General features: G+C 37.3%; 1 protein-coding gene across 1 annotated transcript in view; it reads left to right on the forward strand.

The window, feature by feature from the left end:
- The window catches only part of PPA2 (inorganic pyrophosphatase 2), a 108970-nt gene that overhangs the window by 11793 nt on the left and 77879 nt on the right, over nucleotides 1–19298 (forward strand). The window contains exons 2-5 of the mRNA XM_031943067.1: nucleotides 789–853; nucleotides 8037–8081; nucleotides 13581–13634; nucleotides 15254–15373. Coding sequence (XP_031798927.1) covers nucleotides 789–853; nucleotides 8037–8081; nucleotides 13581–13634; nucleotides 15254–15373 — 284 coding nt within the window. The remainder of the gene's footprint in view (nucleotides 1–788; nucleotides 854–8036; nucleotides 8082–13580; nucleotides 13635–15253; nucleotides 15374–19298) is intronic.

Below are 19298 nucleotides of genomic sequence, written 5' to 3' on the forward strand. Positions count from 1 at the left end.
TTTGTTTGTTTGTTTGTTTTTTGTTTTAAAGAAAAGACAGTCCCTGTTTTCAAGGAGCTTACTATTTAATAGGAGAAGACAAGAAACTAAAAGAAGCTGAAAGGAAGGATGCGTTGGGATGTAGACACTCCTCTGTTTGCTTCACCTCTTTATCTGTAAAATATGGCTACAGATAGCACCTGCTTCCTAGGGTTGTGAAAATCAAATAAGATTATAAAGTACTTAGCAACAGTGCCTAGCATATAATAAGCTCTATACAAATGTTAGTAGTAGTTGTTGTTATATGTTGTTATCCTCAGCAGGGCTGGGGAGAATGGTGGTATGCAGAAAGTCAAAGAAGTCCAAAAGCAGTGTAGCTATTGGGATATGGGGCAAAGGCTATGCTCAGGTCACTACTTAGAGGCCCTGGAACGCACGGACATACTTTTTAGGCAGATGATGCATTGAGAGGCAGAAGGTACTAGTGAGATGTGAGTACCTTCTATATGTTCCAGCTGGGCTGTTTAGACACTTTTTCAAACTTTGATTTTTTTATACCGTTTGTGTTGGATTATAGCTATAGAGCTGGATGCCATGGGGCTAAGTGAAAAATTTATGAACTGCAAAAAAAAATTAATTTATTATGAATTGCTTTCTGACTGAACAGATTAGAACAGATTTTTAAAGTTGGTTTTAACTTCCAGAAAACAGTATTTTGAATAAAAATATTCAATGATGCACATTAGTTGCAATGGCATAAACATAGGACATGGTCCTCAGTTTTAATGTTCTTTGCTTTTATCTTGCAGAGACTACAGCTGGTCACTACATCTCCCCCTTTCATGACATTCCTCTGAAGACTGAATCCAAAGAGGTATTGCCCTTAATTATTTAGGAGTTAAAAAGAAACTCTCCTGACAGCATCAAGGAGCAAGTTGAGATCTCCAGTGAAGATTATAAGGAGACCATAAGGTTGGAAAGTACTGATAAGGTATAAGAAGGTGGATCGTAAGAATAACTGAAGATAGGTATCTTTAGGAGAGTGTCTCTTAAAATGTTAAGGGACAAGAGTGTCTAGAGTTTGCTCTCTGGTAAGGAGATTTCAGAGACTCTAAACTTAGGAGTTTAGATATTGAGATAAAAGTGGGTAGAGTGAAAAGCTGATAGTTGGGAAAAGAAGAGATTCTGAATAGTGGGCCACTCATGAAATATCTAGGTAACTAATATTAAAAAAATATGAATTTATTGAATGATAAGTACTTTAAGATGTGTAAAGTATCCCCTGCCTTTTTGTGCTATAATTATTCTTATTTTACATACTGAGATTGGTGCTAGTATCATTTTATGTATTGAAATAGGTTAAGTGAATTGCCCAAATATACCCAAACCTAGAATTAACTCAAACATTTAAGAAAGGTTTGAGATGGGATTAGTATGCCATAATTGCAGAAGGTGTAAAATTAAAGGATGGTAGGGTATCCTGGAGAGAAGGCCAGGATGAGAGAATTGGAGTTGAATTAAGAGTTGTTATTGACCTGAGGGATACAATAATGCTTGATGGTATGGAGGTGATAGGATGATATCATAGATTTGGATTTGTTTTTGTAAGGCAGTGGGGTTAAGTGACTTGCCCAGGGTCACATGGCTAATAAGTGTCAAGTATTTGAGGCCAAATTTGAATTCAGATCCTCCTGACTACAGGGCCAGTACTCTATTATGTCATCTAGCTTCTCCAGCATCATAGATTTGTAATTGAAAAGGATTTTTGGAGATTACCTAGTTTAACCCCTTCATTTTGCAGATAAAGAAACTGAGACCCAAGTAATGGTGGTAGACCCAAGATTCAAAGTCAGGTGCTCAATTCCAATAATTTTCATTGTATCCTAATGGAGAAGTAGATGTGGATGGTAAGGCACATGTTTTTTGTTACATAATCAGGTTCTAAGCACAGGAATAATTAACAAATCCTCTCCACAGCAGGATCTAGAACTGCTGTCCCTTGATAACACTGTAAGCTAAATAATGCTGATGTGAATGCAGCAGAAGGGGTTATTCAACTGATCTATCCTTTCTCAATCTGATTACCACAAGTAAATCTAGCTGAGGAGACCTTCATGGTCCCATACACCATGTCTCATACACTGGACTTGGGGAACAGGACTGTTACTCACTCTTTTGTTGTAATGCCAGACTGTCCCTACCTTCTTTTAGGCAGGGATCTCTTATGTAAACTACAGGCCACTATAACCTTTGGAGGTGAGTCACCATCCATTGATTTGAATCCCCCCCCCCTCCCCTCAGCTTTTAGTTTTGTGCCCTCTTTCAGAGGAATCCCATTTCATGCACCCCAAGCAGGAGCCACCATGGACTGAATCTTCTGGGACTCTGCTAAAAGGCTTTCAGTCTCTTTTTCCAGACATATGGGCTGAAAATGCCCCATATGGGCTTGCAGCCCATCACTGGCCCATAGTTGTACAACTCCGGTCTGATGCCATGCCAGTAAGGGCCAAACAGTATACCGTCCCCCAACAATCACTTATAGGAATCAAACTACACGTAGACAAGCTCAAAACAGCAGGGATCTTCCGCTCATGTCAAAGTTCCCGGAAGACTCCCTTACTGCCAGTCTGGAAGCCTGGGTCCAGGGACTTCTGTCCAGTCCAGGATCTGCAGGAGGTAAACAAGAGGATAGAGACTGTTCACCTTGCAGTGCCCAACCCTTACACACTCCTCCCTTCCTTGGACCCACTAGACAATAGTATACAGCCCTGGACCTCAAGGAGGCCTTCTTCTCTATTCCCCTAACACCAATCAGTCAACCAAATTTTACCTTCACATGGGAGGATCCAGTGGGACACATAATCCAACAGTGAACTTGGACTCAGTTACCCCAAGGGTTCAAGAACTCTCCCATCTTGTTTGGAGATGTGCTAGTGCAGGACTTGCAGGAATATAAGGCCTCAAATGCTGCGGTCATCTTGCTGCAATATGTGGATGATCTACTCCTGGCCACTCATACCTATGAAGAGCGCAAAGACAATACCCTTGCCCCACTACAGCTGTCCAACAAAAAGGCTATAAGGTGCCAGGAAAGAAGGCTCAGCTCTGCCAAAAGAAAGTGACCTATCTTGGGTTTCGGCTCAAGAACGGACTATGTCATCTTTCAAACAGCAGAATTATAGGCATCCTGACAACTCCCACACCAACTAACAAGTACCAGCTGCAAGAATTCTTGGATGCAGCTGGTTATTGTCACCTGTGGATCTAGGGTTTCGCTGAAATCGCCCACCCCTTATACTTCACCTTAGTTGGAGCCACGGAAACCCTATGGTGGGAAAAAGGGTTAACATTTACACCAACCTGGATGACATCTGGCTTCCTAAGGAGGTTGCAGTAATATATGTCCCAGCCCACCAAAAGGGGGAAGACTCTGTTACTCAAGGAAACATGGCTGCTGATAAAGCCACCAGAGAAGTCTCGCTACAAGAATCAATCTGTTGCTTGCTGGGGATTGAAAGGAAGGGAGAAACTCTCCTACCCCCCCCAAACCTGAATATTGCCCCAACGACGCCGAAGGAACTGAAGACATCAATGGATAGAGACAAACCAATGATGGGAAAGTTGTCCTATCTAGAGCATTATGCTTCCAATTTATAACTAAAATGCATGCCCTGACACACATGGGAGGCACAAGGTTGTATGAACTGTTGTCTAGATTTTTCTCCCTTCTAGCGCTAAAAAGGATTACAGAGACCACTTTCTGTCGCTGTCTAACCTGTGCAAAGCTCAAGCTCCACCAGTTCCTGCTAAGCACCCCAGGGGACAGACACCCGGAGAACACTGGGAAGTGGATTTCACCGACATGGAACACCAACAAAGGGTCATTGGTTCCTCCTTGTCTTCATTGACACATTCTCTGGATGGCTGGAAGCCTTCCCTGTAAAGTCTCAAAGTGCCATGATGGTTGCTAAGAAACTCATCACTGAGTTAATCCCCAGATCTGGCTTACCCATGTCTCTTAAATCAGACAATTGATCAGCCTTCATCTCCCAAATCAATCAAACCCTAGCCAAAGCAATTGGGTTTATGTGGCGACAACATTGTGCATATCGGCCCCAGAGTTCAGGACAGGTAGAAAGAATGAAGAGGACCTTAAAGGAGCATATTGCAAAGCTCCGCACTGAAACTGGCAAGAATTGGGTGAGCCTCCTTCCCTTTGCTCTCTTTAAAGCTAGGAATACCCCAAATCCCATTACCATGCATCTGTCTCCATATGAGGTCTTGTTTGGGGCATCCCATCCATCATCCCCCGGATGGCTTTTTCATCTAGCTATGATGTTTCTAATGATTCACTCTTTAAATTCTTATAGGCCCTGAAAGAGGTCTCAGGAATCATTCGAATCCCTGAGACATGTAAAGATTGTTGTAGGACTTGAAAACCCTCAGCAATCATTGGATTCTCTGAGACATAAGATTGTTGTAGGACTTGAAAACCCTCAGGAATCATTGGATTCTCTGAGACATAAGACTGTTGTAGCACTTGAAAGCCTTCAGGAATAATTGGATTTTCTGAGAAATGATAAGACTTCTGCAGGACTTCAAAATGCTGGAATCATTGGATTCTCTAACACATAAAAAGGACTATTACAGGATTTCAAAAACTTGGGGGGATCATTGGATGACACATTAAACAATGGACAATAGATTGGTTTTGGACTATCTCTTGGCTGCTGAAGAAGTCATATGTGTGACTGTTGTTTATATACCCGCCTTCTAGGATTTCTAGAAATCTTTTACAACACCATGTTGATTTATGTTATTTGTGATATCACTACTTGCATGTACAATTCATCTTTGTTACACCACATTGATCCTGCACTGACTGTGGGGAGAGTCATCCCTAATAGCCTCTGCGTTATTGCTATGTGCTTGTGTAATTTCTCCCATGCTGATGGGTTTGTGCATAATAAGACCCTTCAGCCCAGAAACCCGCTAGCAATCCCTACTTCCATTTGGTGCTTTTCACCTCCCTTCCTGAGAAGTCGAGGCTGGGGAGGGAGTGGGGGGAGGGGGGCATGATTACCTCCTTTTCGGTGCTTTTACCTCCTTTCCTGAGAAGTCAGGGAGCCTCCCCTTGGAGGCTCTCATCTCCCTAAGAAGTCAGGGATGGCATGACTATCTGTGTTCTAAAACAAAAGAAAGCGGGAGATGTAATGGGTTGAGGCTTGAGTTGATGCACTGAGGTCCCAAGCATGTGAGGCTAAATAGCAATTGGACGATACTCTATTAATAATATGCTTGGAGAAAGACTGGCCCTGCCCATTCTCTGCAAGTTTTGATGTGTTGTATAGGAAATGACTTAAAGACTATTTTGGTGGGTGGAGGGAGAGAGGCAGAGAGACTGTTGGCTGGGTTAGTGTTGTGACTGCTCTCACTTCGTATCACTATCCCCCTTCACCTCTGCAAAGAATAAATATCGAGGATTTTCCCTTAACTTGAATTCCTGACTCTGGCTGATTTTAAAATACGCAGTTATCACACTTTACAACTATGGAAATGCAATTATATTGAAATACAAATGCAAAAAATATGTATTTTTTAAAAGTTTACAGGCCTTAGATTAAGGATCCTTGATTTAAAGAATAAAGCCAGCTGTGATGAGGTAGACTCTGAAATAGACTTTCTGTCAGTTTTATATGGCTGTTCTTCAGGTGGCACAGTGGGTAGAGTGTCATGCCTAGAGTTAAGAAAACTCATTTTCCTGAGTTCAGATCTAGCCTCAGATACTCACTAGCTGTGTGATTTGAATTGGACAAGTCACTTAACCCTGTTTGCTTGAGTTTCTCAACTGTAAATTGAGGAGGGGAAAAATGGCAAACTATTCTTTGCCAAGAAAACCCCAAATGGGGTCATATAGAGTCATATAGGATGGACAGAAAAATGACTGAACAACAACAATAGAATACTAGAATATCTGTTACTAATGTGTAGTTACCAGCTCTGCAACATGGTGAACAGTTGGGAATTAGCACTATAAACTTGGGAGAGTAAAAGCAAAAGGAGAAGTAGTAATCAGGGTCAAATTGGTTGTCCTTGGAACGTGCAAAAAGACATCTAGGACATATGTTCATTGTGTTAGAGCTGGAAGGAGTCTTGGAAGACTTCTGGTCCAAATCCTTTTATAAGTGAGGCTCGGGAAAGTTAAGTGACTTAGCACTGTACTTGGCACCTCTTAGGCACTTAATAGATATTTATTGAATTGACTTGAATATATCATGTAATTAAAAAACAAACTTATCTGGTCCAAAGTATCAAAGTGATTTCCTTTTGGGAGGAATGATAGAAGAGGGAACAGCAGTGGGTTTGAAGGTAGAACCAAATTCTACCTTGAGATTGGGACTTCATTGAATTACAATGAGCTGAGGCCTGAGTTGTTGATTATAGTTTATTAAAGAAAGGGGGTTGGTTGGGACAAGGCAGAGGCTAGGGGAAGTCCTCTGAGTCCTTGATAATTGGCTGTTGGGTGGGGATCATGGCACACTTAAATTGTCACAGTGACTGCAAATTACAGGGATTATACAAATAGGTTTTACTCACTTAGCCAATAGTAATTAGAACTGCTGTTATTTGTACTTTAGAATATGGCTTGGAAGGTAGGACTGTTTTATAATAGAACCCTTTTCTACTTTTATTCCTACATTATGTTCATTTTCTTTATGATGAGTAATTTTTCTGTGCAAAAGGTACACAATGTGTGTAAGTTGGTGTAAGGGGCACAGTCTCTTTCCCCCATCCCAAATGCTGTTTTAATTTAAAACCAGCTATGATACTCAAGAGAAGAGTAGTAATCACACCTTGGGAGAATTACAAGGCATGGGGTGCAACCAAGTACTTTCACGTCTTGTTAGTCACACTCCCTGGAGTTTCATTTAGATAATGAAATGAGTGTTTTATATGTAATCACTGGAAGCTGTAGCTATTCTTGCCTTTAGTTCAAGCAGTGGATTTGCTTCTTGAAGAAAGGCTTGGGATAGAGCTTTAAAAAAAATTATCTTTAAACTTAAAAGAACATACCAAATAAATCCACTTTTAGACATTTTAAGTGGCTCACACTTCATTAAAAAAAAAAAAAAAACCCAAAAAACCTTTTTTATGTTCTCTTTGGATTTAATCTTCCTGGATTTAACTTTGTAGATCATTTGATCCATAAGGCTCTTGGTATCATACTGATAGAAGATATCATTATTCTGCGAATATATTGGCAATTCTAAGCATGCAATAAGCACTCTGATTAATTGTTGCTTGCAATTTTGGTTCTGTTTTTGGTTCTTACTGAAGTTTTGTTTAATCTTCTGGCCAGGCAATATAGAACAATACTCAGAAAATATGTCTTTAGTACAGTAATCAATAATATTTATTAAAGGTTCTGTTCTAGACTCTGGGAATATTAGCAACAAAATTTAGCAACAAAAATTAAATAGCCCCTGCTCTCTGGACATTTTCATTATGTGTATATGTATGAATGTATATATGTATATATATAAGTACAACTGGAAGAGTTTGTATTCTATCCTAGAGGCAATAGGGAACCACTGGAAGTTTTTGAGCAAAGTTAGACCTATTAATATCACTTTGGAAGTTATATGAAAAATGGATTGAAAAAGGAAGAGACTTGAGGTAGAGATACCAATTGGGAGGATATTGCAAGAGACAAAGTATAAAGACTGATCTGGGTGGGAGAACAGATACAAGAGATTTGTGAAGGTAGCATCTACATGAGTTGACTATTGGTAATATAGTGGGACGAGGGGGAAGAGAATGAATTGAGAGAAAGTGTGGAATTGAGAATGACTTGGAGGTCACAAATCTGGGTGACTCAAAAAAGAAACAAATAGAAGTCAGTGAGAGAAGTGGAATTGGGAGGTAAGATAACAAATTTAGATATATTGAGTTTCATATGCTTCTGGACATGCAGTTGAAAGTGCTCTAGAAGCAACTGGTGATCTTTTGTAAAGAGATGTGCAAACATAAGTGTCTTTTTTCTCCCTCATACATAGGAAAATGGCATTCCTACAAAGAAAGCTCGGACCAGTGATCATGAGGTATGTCTAGAGACTTGTTTTTTGTGAATAGTTTTTATTGTTAAAGATCATCATAACAATTATGCTGAATATTTGTATAGTACTTTAAAATGGTTTTTTGCTTGTATCTTTTGATTTTGTGTTTCTCACAGTTCTGTGAGTCATGAAGAGTGAATGTTATCATCCTATTTTGTAGATGAATAATCTGAGAAAAAGGTTGATTTATTCTGGTCAAGGAGTAAAGGCATGTATTTAGACTATAGAGTTAATCATTTTGAAAAGATTGGGGTGACACCAAATGTTGAGCCAAATTGAAGTGAGCAGTTGGCACCAAATGTTGGGGTTTGGCAGCAATTCACACGTGAAGAATTCTTTGTCAAAAGGTACACTTATTTAGGGGAAGAAGTTACAGACAGAATGAAGAGATAAAATAGACACTAGGGTGGTAAATATGAAATAGATTTAGGAGAGTGTATAATTAGCAAGGAAAGGGGTTTTAACAATTAACAATGGAAAAGACAAGTTCCCTAGTGGAACTCATAATTAACCAGGAGAAAGGGAATACACCATGAGGTAAGAGTACACCATTGACTGAAAGGCTAAATTCATAGAGGAGTTTACTACCTTAAAAGAGTTAGTGATAAGGAGGAGAAAGACACCATGAGGCAGAATGGGTAGGCTCAATCTGAAATGTGATTGAGCAAAGATGGTAGCCCATAGACAGATTTATAGGGGAAATTTTAACCTTAGGTGTTGGAATCCTTACAAAGTATTAAGTCATTAGAATTGCTAGAGACAATAATTATCTAATTTAGCATGGTTCAGTATGATTGATCTGATCCTACAAGGAGATGTTATGAGCCAGAACTTGAAACAAGGTACTAAGTAGAATTGAGGAGACAATGTTTAAATCTAGTTTAGAATTGATTTAATCCTACAACAAATAATGGTTTCCCAGTGATATAATGATTGGTGTATACTCAGTGAACAGCATATAAGCATATAACTCAGGGCCAAAGAGCACTCTGGGAGATTGAGAACCAGGAGTGAGAGGAGGCGTCAGTTGAGAAGATTCAGAGAGAGCTGGAGGCAGAAGCTGGCAGACAAGCTCCAAGAGCTCTTGGAACCAAGGAGTGAGATAGGCCTCTAAGAAAATTAACCAGGCCCAAGGAAAAAGATAAGACTTGGAAAGAGAAAATAAACATTTGGATTTTATCAGCTGGCTGCATTTGAAGTGATTATTACTTTGAACTAAACTGAAACTAAGGCTGCCTCGAAACCCCCCCCCCCCCCCCCCCCACCTGCAAGAAACCTGCTCCCAGAGAACCGTCATATATTATAAAAAAGAAGAGAACATCACACTCAGGAGTTTGACATAATTTGGCTTTTTATTGGATAGAGTAAAGTGGCATTATCTAAGACCCAGTGAGTGGAACTGTAAGGTTGATTGAGCTGATCCCCATCTGCTTGCCTCAGTGAGGAATTTTATCAGTACATCAGGCTTTCTCTGCCAACCCTACCTAGTTACCTAGAACCTCATCAATTTTATTTTAAGAATCTGAGAGAAGTAGCTTGGTTAGTAGTGAGTACTGTACTTTGAGTCAGGAAGACCTGAGTTCAAATGTGGCTTCACACACTTACTAGACTGGGGAAATCACTTAGCATAGTTGAACATCAATTTTCTTTAATGTAAAATAGAAGTAATATCTTATAATCAGGTAAACAGTTCACCTTATATTATCCTAATCTTAGAGAAGTTGAGGCAGGGTCCCTGGGAAATTAAGTGACTTGCTCAGGGATCATTCAGCTAACTATGGGTCAAAGTCAGGTCTTTCCTCCAAAGCTCAAATCTAGTGAAAGCCCCTTCTACTACATCACATTGCCTCTAACAAAGGAAAAAATAAACTGAACATTAATCAATCAATAGATATGGATAAAATATAAGAAAATATATGTATGTGCAAACACATTTATATACATGTTAGTTAACAAATAAGATAATGTATATAAAAGAACTTTATAAATCTTAAAGAATTATATAGATGTTGGTAATGATTTTTATTAATAGCCAGAGTGATAAAATATTGATGTATATTTGTTTGACTTTATATATATGTATGGATATGTGTGTACCTAAATCTATATACATGTGTGCATGTACATACATATATTTTCTTATATTTCATATATATATATATATTTGTGTGTATATGTATAGGTGGGTATATACATGTCTGTATTTATCTAAATAATGTTCAACATATAAAAATGAAATTTCCTTTAGAGCAGGGGGTGTTTTTTGTACTTAGCCTAGTGCAAGGCACAGAGTAAATGTTTAATAAATGCTTTTTGATCTATTAATTGATTTCTGGGGGTCATTTGTACTGCTCAGTATATACTGTGGGTGATCTTGGATCTTTACCCCATCCGGAAGTGAAAGAAAAGAGCTCCCCTGATTCTAAATATAAATCCAATGTTTTTCATTAAATAATATATGTCAGATAAGAGAGAACTATTTTGCAGGTAAATTGAGTAAAGTAAGATTTCCTTTTCCAATGCACAAATACTGTCCAAGTAAATGGAGCCCCAGCTAATCTATCTTCATCTAAATGTGCAAGGGAAATGGCTATTGCCACATGTGTTCAGAACCTGGTTCTGACTGCTGTAGATACTTCTTTACAGCCTTTACCTTCTTCCCTTTCTTTCCTCCTCTGCAAATTAGGATTTTAGGACTTTTTAGGATTTTAGGTTTAGGACTTGAAGAAACTCAGTTTAAGAGAGATCAAGGGGTTTTGAGATTTGGGGATAGTGCCCTAAGCTACTGACTGTTAATACTATTTTAGGAGTAGATTAGGTTATGTGATAAATAGGATTTTGTGGGCTAGTCTGAAAAACCTAATCAGTTATTTAAAGGATTGCATCTTACAGTATAGACAGCAGAGGCCATATCATTTTGGTTTTTGTTTCTCCATCTAGCCCAGCCTAGCATATGGTAGGTTCTTAATAAATATTTATTTATTGATTAATTGATTAATCAGTTAATCAATGGGGAAATGCATTCAGTTCAGAGCAACTAACTTACAAATGAACTTTTTTTAAGGAAAAACATCAGAAAAATGCCTCTTTCTAAAAAATTGTATCCTTGGGCCTTTCACTAGAAAAGAGGAGACTGGGAATAAGTCCTTAACAATCAGAACCAGAAGGAGAAAGGTTTTGGGGGAGATTGAGCTTGGCAAGCTTAAAATTCAGCTCTCATCCATCATCCTTTTGGCTTCATTCTGAGCTCTGTGAGTGGTTATGGTAGTTAGCATTCTATAAAACTTCATTTCTTGTCACTAGTGTGGTCTTCTCTGTTACCCTCTATGCATTCATCTAAAGCATTTGTTCTCTAGTAACCAGGCTTTCTGAGATGAATAAATTATGTGAACATCTGCCATTTACTTAGATTTTCCTTTATAACGATGACTCCAGACATATTTAAACAGGTGCAGAGGTGCCTCACGAAAGAACATAGAAAATGAAACATAATGGTAGGGCTATGTCTGCAGTTGCTTGAGATGGGTGATGAGACATGCTCCAGGGGAATAATTGTTGAGAATCAGAGCAAGTAGAGAAATTTAGGTTCAGGTTTAGCTTTCCCCTTCTTATTAGCATGTGCAGTTGTGCCATATGAATCCCTGAGCCACAGTTTGGGGCAGTTTTGTAAAAACACCATTCTGTGCTTTTGTGATTCTTCGTAGTTCTATTTAATTGTGAGTAAAGAAATTTCTTTGTTTCAACTGCTGAGAAACTTTAGATGTGGCTTAACAAAACTATCTAAGCCATTATTTAGCAATGATGAGATTGACTGTTAGAGCACAGATGACTTAGCCTTATCTTTAGAAGCTCTCTTGATAGGACTACTGTGGGGGATGGAGGTGAGGAGATTGTTGAACCTGTTTTATTCCTAGAGCTACTTTCCATTGAAACTATATTTATATAGTCATGCAGAGCATGAATAAAGTTCAGAAATGGCAAATGAAGCAATGTGCTTGTTTTGTAACTACCTCTAGGTTCTTTTATCTATTATGGGGCAGAACTCTGAAACAGGGATTCTTACAAGGTGGAATTGATGAGACGATGGTTATCTAGTTTAGCATGGGGATTAACAGTTCTCTAGTTCAGTACATATATTTAGTACTTAATATAGTTCTATAAGATTCACACCTATGATAATGTAATTATAAGAGAGCATATAAGCTGGGAGCCTCAGCCAGAGTCAGAGCCAGAAAGACAAGAGGACTGGAGGTGGGAGCTCAAGCTCTTGGAGTCAAGGAGAGAGAGATTCATTCCATCTTCATCAGCCTTGTGGTGACTGACCTAGCCTCCTGCACTTCTCTACTGAAAACAAGATTCCAGAAGGCCTCTAAGAAAACTAGCCCAGGCCCCAGGCAAGGAAATTATATTGTGAAAGAGATAATAAAGGATTTAGACTTTAATACCCGTGGGACACCAACTTATCTTCTAGTTTGCATAGTTTAGCAATGCCTTGGCTGATATTACTCCTAATTGTGCTGCCCCATAAGGTCAAACTTTAATTACTATTTCTACTAATTTTACATTTAATAATAATAATTTGCATGTTAGTATAACATTTTACACTTTTCAAGTGATTTCCCCAAGCTTTTCTCTTTTGATCTTTAAGATAATCTTATGAAATGGTCAATTATTATCTAAAAATGAAGAAGCTTCAGCTGAGAAATTTAAGTGGTTAAGTGGAGATGGAATTAGAACCCTCATGCCTTCCAACTGTAATCAGTAAACTGCATTACAGAATTCATTTCCAGATATCTCTTCTCTGTAGTAAGGGAGATTGGGAGCGGGGAGATCCCACATGGGCAATTGGCTTTAAGGACTAAATAAGTAAGGCAATGCCTCCATTTGCAGATATCTACTAAATAACATCTTAGAATTTCATATAGAACTTTAAAAAAAAACACTAGACAACAAACAAAAAAGATGTAATTTTACTTCTTGCTACTTCATTTAGCTTATCTGTCACTGAGAGACTTGGGAAAAATAATATCTTAGGTCCCTTCCAGCTCAGATCTTTCAGGTTTCTCATCATAAGACATAGATTTAGAGCCAGAAGAGGCCTTTAAGGCCATTCATCCCAATTTCCTCATTTGACAGATGAAGAAATGAGACCCAGAAAACTTAAGTAATTTTTTAGGATCACATGAGTAAAATGGGAGACCTCTGATTTGAATCCAGATCCTTTAACTTGAACTTCCATTGTTCTCATGTCATGGAAAATTGAAGAATGTGGTTATATTATTTTAGACATTATTTTCTCTCAGTTTTTAGGAAATTGAAGATTTTGGAATAAGAAGCTCATTGAATTTGAGTAAGAATTTTTCTTAGTGGAGGTCAGTTGATATTCATAAGAAAACAAATTGAAGCATATTTTGAAGTACATAATTTGATATGTTATGAGTATTTAGACTTTAAATTTTTTTTTTATTATTGTTATTTTCACAGGCAGTGTTTAATATGGTTGTAGAAGTACCTCGTTGGACAAATGCCAAAATGGAGGTATGTGATTGAATATATCCTACTAATATCAAAGGAAATTATAGCTTCATTTTTTAAGCATTTAAAATATTATCTTTTAGTTTAGCAGCTTCCCATAAAATTCAATATAGTTGGTTTAAAATGAGGAAAGATTTGTTAAGAATTCTTGTTAAATGTATTTTCCATTTGGTTAAAAAACAACAATAACTTTCTATTGATCTGAGTTACCAATGTGATCTTAGACCAATCACTTAACCTCCTTGGGTTTCAGTTTCCTCATTTGTAAAATAAGGGGGTTAGACTAGATGGTTTCTGAGGTCTCTTAGCACTACATGTATGAACCTATGACTTATGATGTGTTCAGGATAGACAGCTTCTAATGTGGACACTTCCTCTATCAATGTAGATCTATAACCTTTTGGAATTTATATTCTTAGAGTTCTATTGAAGGCACTGAAAAATGCCCAGAGTAACACAACTAATATTTTCAGAGGCAGAAAGTCAAACCAGGCTCTCCAGATTCAGAGACTGGACTCATGATACATTTTTTTAAAAAATTTATAATTTAGATGTCATCTAGGTGTAGTTACACTTCTTCTTATCTTTTTTTTTTTTTTTTTAGTGCAAATCTATTAACTTATTTCTATTTAGTAAATGATCTATATATCTGAAAATTGAATTGACCCTTCTCCCCTCCCATTTTCCCCACCACCTTGGGAGATGACAAATACTATTTTCAAGGGTGGCCTAAATAGCCAATGAGTTATATTTAGTTCAGTAACAGTCCTGAAACCTGTTTATTTGGGAGTGATGCCAGTTTTGGTTTCCAAGGACTTAATTCTCCCTTTAGATTTTGCTCATGTGGGAGCAATAGAGTTTTCCAGGGTAATGCTTGATTTATGATGACTATCTAAGAACATCTGCTCTTCTGCTGATTAATGAGTTGAATCTTCTTTACAAGAAGTGATTCTATAAGATATTCAGACTACGGGTCCTCCAGAGCTTCCTCTGTACTCTTCATGAAGTATTCAGCAGAGCAAAGTAGGATTTAATTTATGGCAACTGTTTTTGTTGAGTTATCCAAAGTATTTCGACTACCACTTTAGTGATAGTGTTAATTCTAACTTTTAAATTAGGGTTACATATTGATTAATCTTAATCTGTTGACTATCCCAATATTCCTTTCTACTTGTTGGATTTTTTTTAAATTGATAGGCTTGTAAAATCTCAACATTTCTTTTCTTTTTTTTCCTGAGGCAATTGGGGTTAAGTGACTTGCCCAGGGTTATACAGCTAGGAAGTGTTAAATGTCTGAGATCAAAATTTGAACTTAGGTCCTCCTGACTTCAGAATTGGTGCTCTATCCACTACACCACCTCAACTCCCTCCCCAAATCTCAATATTTCTTAAGACATTTTCCCTCATGCCTATAAAGAATAACTTATAAGTTAGTAGTATGAACAGGCTTAATTATTTAATTTTTTATTTTTAACCTATGACATGAATAGAGTATATGAATTTTGGTAGTCTGAAAATATCAGACTTTTAGAGAACTTTTCAGTCAGTTGGATGGAGGATTAATTGTTATTCATTTGACTTTTTTTTCCTTTTTTTTTTTTTTTTTCTTATGATCTCTCTAGATTGCCACCAAGGAGCCATTGAATCCCATTAAACAAGATATAAAGAAAGGCAAGCTACGTTATGTGGCAAATATCTTTCCTCACAAGGGTTACATATGGAATTATGGTGCCCTCCCTCAGGTAACATTTTTATTATAATGGCGAAACTTTTCTGTCTTCTGAGTAAATTGCCTTATAAATCCTGTGCACTGCATGAATTTAAATCAGCTGTAAGGATATGTCTGTTTGAGAGATTTGTAAATTTGATTTTTTTAATGCAAAGTTTTATTATATCAATAAATTTTGTTCTAAATCATATATACTTCCACAAACAATTTCATGGAGTCTTAAGCATTTAGGAAACCTCCACTTTGGTATTTTATACATTTTTTTCCCCCCTTTGGACATGTTAGTCAAAAGTGTTTGTCAAATTGTAATTATGGTCTCCCCTTTGAATGTGAAACATGCAATATTATGTAAAAACATTTTTTTTTTTTTACATCTTTAACAGAGTTGTATGTTTTCTTCTCAACTGATTTTTTTTCTTTTCCTCACCTCATTATGAATTAGTTTTAGTAGGCTTATTCACTTTGATTGTTAAGTATTCTGTGTTTATAATCTTTAAGGGAAAAACAGTGAAAAGGAGGGAAATGAACACTGAGGTAGCATTATAAGAAATGGGAAAGCAGCATCTATCTTTTCCCCTCTCTCCCTGCTTCTTTTCTTGTTTTCTACATCTCCTTGCTTGCCTTCATCCTGTTCCCTCCCAATGAAGAGCACCAGAATGAATAAATATGAAAATGTACTGAGTTGAGATCTACTAGATCTAGAAATATCTGCCTCTGTATTTACATAGGCAATTGGAACCTCCATCTGTCTGGAATTGGGAGTTTTTGTTTGTTATCACTGAGATTTTTTTTTTAAGTTCTCTATAAAATTCCACGATGTTATTTAGCAGATAGCTGAGAACAGGGTATTGCCTTATCCAGGCCTTAAGACCAGCTGCCTATGTAGAATAAACATTGACAAGAAAGAAAAGAGAAAACAATTTTCTGAAGGGCGAGGCTGTCTTTGATGCTGTCAGACCACCCACATGGATACATTCTGGGTTAAAATGATGTGCTGAAAGGAATTAGAATTCCTATTGAAGTCATGGAAATAGCAAGTTTCTCTCTCAGCCCTACAGCCTGAAAATGCAGCCTGGTTGACCTGTGAGTAGTGAAGGGGACTGTGAAAGGCTGAAGGGGGCAGCCTTAATCATATAAAATCAGCCAGAAAACTGTGTTGGAGAAGATTGCATGAAGGAAGAGGGCTGATAAAGGTACTTGGGCAACTTAGTTCTTTAAATCTTGTCAATTAGATATTCTCCTGTGGAATTATTTGCATTTAAAGCACTTTTTATCTGACATATTAATTTAATTGAGACACAGCAGTAGTGGAGAGAGAGAGCTGATATTGGAGCCTGGAAGACTGAGTTCTAATTCCATTTTTTTTTTACACATCCTGGTTGAATGCCACTGAACAGTCCTTTAACTTCTTAAGGCTCCACATCTTTCCAAAGTTGCTGGACTTGCATTAGTAAAATATTTCCCCTCATTTTGGAGTTCCCTTTACATGACCTAACAAGCCTAGTCTCTGTTCCTGTTAACATAATTAGGTGATGCATTTTTTTTTCCTTCTGGAAATACGGGCCCTGTTGCCCAGGATCATGTAGTTTTTCATGTGATTCTTCTGGGAGTTTAGGTGTCAGGGTCTTAATAGTTTGAGATAGAGCCTTTTCCTGGGTTAGTTTCATTATTAGCATTTAAATATCGAATGTAAAAGAGTTGCTTTGACTGGGAACTTTTGCTGTGTGCACTTATAGTACTGTAAAATCCTAGGATTTAGAGCTGAAAAGACTTTAGAGATCATCTTGTTGAACTTGCTCATTTTACATTTAAGAAAATTGAGATTCAGTGAGGTTAAGTGACTTGTTTGAATCACAAGTAGAAAATGTTGAAAGGTAGAATATTAATTCTTTTTCCACTGACTACTCTGGGTTCAAAGCCAATGAGTTAACTTTTGTGATAATATTTTTATTTCACATAACAAATAATTTTGTAGAGATGCTTATAGTGAAGGAGCATAGTTTTCAAGAATAAGTGGAGGTTAGGGTTAGGATTGGCTCTCTGCTCACTATCCTACGCTGCCATATTTGTAAAATAACATCAAAAATATTTGTACTCCCTTTTTCCCTGTGGAATGGAGACCAAATGAACTAATGTATACAAAGTTCTATGTAACCATAGAGTGTTATCTAACTGTAAATTATTTAAACCCAGCTATCGATACATTGAGAAGAATACCATGATAAGCTAGTCCTAGTATTCTATTAGGTATGAATAGTGAAACATTACCAGCATGGAACAACAATATGGTGGGAACTTTTTAGACACCTTCCTGTGCTTTGAGGTAATCTTAGTAGTGAGGAAATTTAAAAGGCTCTTTTTTTTTTTTTTGCTTAGGATATTTTGAGAAAGATTTTCTTTGTTACATTCAGTAATCCTACTTTCAATCACTGATTACAAGGAAACTTAGTTCCTAAAGGGTATTTTGAATCTTTTTCAGTTCTAAATAATCTATCCCTTTTATTTCTAATTTGGAGGAAAAGTGTCTGCTGTAGGTAGAATCTTATACAAGTATTTACCAAATAAAACATTCAGGATAAGTGACCTTCTAGAATATGGAAATGCTATTAGCATACATTTTTCCTCATTCCCAGAACATATTCTGCAGGGCACTGTTGCTTGCTCCTAGAACAGCATAGCTTAATGATAAGCAAGACTTAAATGAGATAACTCAAAGAAAGCACTTTGTGAATTTTAAAACATTCCATGAATGTCATTGATATTAATTAAAGACAGTCACTTGAATAAGTCAAAGAGCCTTTTCTCTTGTGCTTGTTGCATTTATTACTCAGGTAACATTTTGTTTTTAGCTGTCTTGCTTGTTATACTTGGTGCGGGATTTTGCTTTTCTCCTATGATTTAGCTCATAATGGAAGGAAATTTGTACAGAGCAGTTACCAAGCCAACCATGCTTAGCAGAATGCTCAAGCAGTGAAATACTGCTTAAGTGACTGTCTCTCCACTTAACTTGTGATTCGCCAATGTGCTGTCATTTTCCCAAACCCACAGCTCTTTAGAGCTTTAGAAGTAATAGCTTTTCCTGCTGAAGCAGTAGTATCTCCCCAAAGTTGGAGCTAGCTTTAGCCAAAAATCATCCTTGGTTTTCCCTGTGGTACTAAAATTAGCCACATGTGACTCATTATCTTTCAATTGTACTTCTTTGTGTGAGTGCTTAAAGAACATCTCTAAGTGGAAACACCCTGCCATCCCCAGCAAAATGATGAGATGATACCCAAGGATAGTTTTAGATGTCTTTTGCTGAGGGAAATAATTGTTCTAATCCACACAATCATTTTGCTTCATTAGTACTGAAAATCCTAATATTTCCTCTTGAATGAATATAGTGTCTTTCGCATGAAGAGCTAAAGGCATCTCTCAGGTTATTGGGAGAAATAGATTAGAAAGCAATATTTTGAATAGAGATATAAAAGGACAGAGTGGTAACTGTTGTTCTTCATTAAAAGAACATAAGAAGGAACAAATTGAGATTGAGGAGAAGGCAGACACCAAACATTTAGCTAAGAAGTAATAGCCATTAATATGGGGTATACTAGACTGGGAAAGGCAACACTGTTCGCAGAGTGTTGTATTCATAATCAGAGGACATGGGACAAGTTACACAATCTTCCTGGGTCTCAGTTTTCTCCTCTGTAAAATAAGGTTAACTTTGTTAGAGTTTTACCATTCCTTCTTGCTTTCAAACTATGATCCCATGAAATTGGTAATATAATTTCAGAAACTAATTTAGATTAGAGATTTAGATTAGTTTTAGGGCAGGAAAATCTGGCATTTGAGGATTAGCAAGAAGAAAAATGTTTTATCAAGACAATCTTTCAGAATTTTCCTTCTCAATAGATTGGCTTTGTGACCTGGCTTTCTACTTGGTCTCTGGTAGTTGG

Source organism: Sarcophilus harrisii, chromosome 6 (genome assembly GCF_902635505.1).
Source record: "Sarcophilus harrisii chromosome 6, mSarHar1.11, whole genome shotgun sequence".
In the NCBI taxonomy this organism is placed as follows: domain Eukaryota; kingdom Metazoa; phylum Chordata; class Mammalia; order Dasyuromorphia; family Dasyuridae; genus Sarcophilus; species Sarcophilus harrisii.